The 2,447-nt window shown below is 55.3% G+C and overlaps 1 protein-coding gene across 1 annotated transcript; it reads left to right on the top strand.

Annotated features, from left to right (window-relative positions):
* On the top strand, positions 1-1,514 carry LOC124663434 (UDP-glycosyltransferase 88A1-like). The gene has a single exon (XM_047201134.1). The coding sequence runs from the start codon at positions 75-77 to the stop codon at positions 1,512-1,514; it is 1,440 nt and encodes a 479-aa protein (XP_047057090.1). The 5' UTR covers positions 1-74.
* Positions 1,515-2,447: the final 933 nt, after the last annotated feature.

The following is a 2,447-nucleotide window of genomic DNA, read 5'->3' as shown; positions in this document are numbered from 1 at the left end:
AAAGATTCCCAAAACATCTGTATTTGCAATACACTACTGAGCAGGTCCAACGACCTTCCACACGGACAAGATCGATGAAGCAGACCGTACTCCTGTACCCCGGCGCCGGCGGCAGCCACGTGGGCGCCATGACGGAGCTGGCCAACGTCTTCCTCAAGCACGGCTACGACGTCACCATGGTGCTCGTGGAGCCGCCCTTCAAGTCGTCCGACTCTGGCGCCACCGCCATCGAGCGCATCGCCGCCTCCAACCCGTCCATCTCCTTCCATGTCCTCCCGCCCCTCCCCGCCCCGGACTTCGCCGCCTCCGGCGACAAGAACCCTTTCGTGCTCATTTTCCAGCTCCTGCTCGAGTACAACGAGCTTCTCGGAACCTTCCTCCGCTCCATCCCCAGGAAACGCTTGCACTCCGTCGTCCTCGACATGTTCTGCATCCACGCCGTCGACGTCTGCACGAGCCTCGGCGTCCCGGTCTACACGTTCTTCGCCTCGGGCGCCTCGTGCCTGACCGTCCTGACCCAGCTTCCGGCGCTGATCGCCGGCAGGCAGACGGGTCTGAAGGAACTCGGGGACACGCCCCTCGATTTCCTCGGCGTTACGCCGATGCCGGCGTCTCATCTGATCAAGGAGCTGCTGGAGGACCCGGAGGACGAGATGTGCAAGATCCTGACCAACATGTGGAAACGCAACACCGAGACGATGGGCGTTCTGGTGAACACGTTCGAGTCGCTGGAGAGCCGCGCGGTGCAGTCGCTCAGGGACCCGCTCTGCGTCCCTGGCCGGACCCTGCCCCCGATCTACTGCATCGGGCTGTTGGTCGGCGAGGGCTCGGAGGATCATGGCGACGGAGCGGAGAGGAGGAACGAGTGCCTCGCGTGGCTCGACTCGCAGCCGGACAGCAGCGTCGTGTTCCTCTGCTTCGGAAGCAAGGGCACGCTCTCCGCGGAGCAGCTCAAGGAGATAGCCGTCGGGCTGGAGAGGTCCGGGCAGCGGTTCCTATGGTCCGTGCGCACGCCGGCCGGAAGCCACGACGCGAACAAGTACTTGGAGGTGCGGCCCGAGCCGGACCTCGGCGCGCTCATGCCGGAGGGGTTCCTGGAGCGGACCAGGGACAGGGGCCTCGTCGTCACGTCGTGGGTGCCTCAGGTGGACGTGCTGCGGCACCGCGCGACCGGTGCGTTCGTGACGCATTGTGGGTGGAACTCGGTGCTGGAGGCCGTTGCGGCGGGGGTCCCGATGTTGTGTTGGCCGCTGGAGGCGGAGCAGAAGATGAACAAGGTGTGCATGACGGAGGACATGGGCGTCGCGGTGGAGCTGGTAGGGTACGGGGAAGGTTTCGTGAAGGCGGACGAGGTGGATGCCAAGGTGAGGATGGTGATAGAGGGCGAGGAAGGGCGGCAGCTAAGGGCGCGGGTGGCTGCTCGCAGAGAAGAGGCGGAGGCGGCGCTGGAGGAAGGAGGCGCGTCACAGGCGGCGTTCCTCCAGTTTCTGTCGGATGTGGAGATCGTCGAGTGATGTATCTTGCAATTTGCAACTGCTCTTGCCGCGATGCCGTCTACCAGTATCTCTCATTTCGCTTCTTTTGTCTCTAGTCCAAACACCGATCCTTATTTTACAGATCTATTACCTCTGCTCTAAAAAATATAAGATAACTAGTTTAACTTTCTAAAAGATGAGAAATGGAGATAGTACATCTCTAATCAATTCTCCACACCACACTGATACTGTAGTACGGAGTACTATACATCACTACTCCGATCACGGTCTTCTAGCATTGGTACCTTCTACTGCATCCCCTCGGTCAAGCAGCTGGCCAAAGCGAACTTCTCTTTCGCCTTTTCCTCGGTCAACTCCACATTTCTCCATGACCATCATCAATCCTCTGAATCGAGGATACGACTTCTCTGAATCGAGCCTACGACTTAAAGATTGCTGGCTCGTGCACCAGGAAGCTATTGCATTCGTTAAAGCAGAGCCTTCTACCTTTTCTCTAAAACAAATAGTTAGAATTGTCCTATGTTAAATTAATTAAAATTTGACCAAGTTTTTGAAAAATATATTGACAACGATGACATTATTATGGTTTCATTAGCTTTATTTTTATATTATATGGATTTAGCGTTATAGATATCAACGCATTTTTCTTTATTACCGATCAAACTTATAAAAGTTAACTTAGGACAAACCTTGACGTGGGCATACTCGTCGGGTATCCACCAATGGTCTACCTGGTTTGCCCCATTATGAAGGTGACCTAGCGCGATGACTAGACAAGATGGACCCGCATGTTATATCGGCTTGGAGTACAATAGAGAAGACTCTAGAATAACTCTTGTAAACCCTAAACTAGTTGCATATATAAAGCCAGATAGGGGCACACCTTAGGGCACTACAAGAAAAGTTCTGATAGACAACGTCTCAAAATCGTCCGCTAAGGGGTATTTTTCG

This window comes from Lolium rigidum, chromosome 6 (genome assembly GCF_022539505.1).
Source record: "Lolium rigidum isolate FL_2022 chromosome 6, APGP_CSIRO_Lrig_0.1, whole genome shotgun sequence".
NCBI lineage: Eukaryota > Viridiplantae > Streptophyta > Magnoliopsida > Poales > Poaceae > Lolium > Lolium rigidum.
This window is presented reverse-complemented; position numbering and strand designations above follow the sequence as displayed.

Bases quoted from the DNA above. Each gene is read 5' to 3' on its own strand.
- LOC124663434 (XM_047201134.1), top strand. From the start codon at position 75: ATGAAGCAGACCGTACTCCTGTACCCCGGCGCCGGCGGCAGCCACGTG.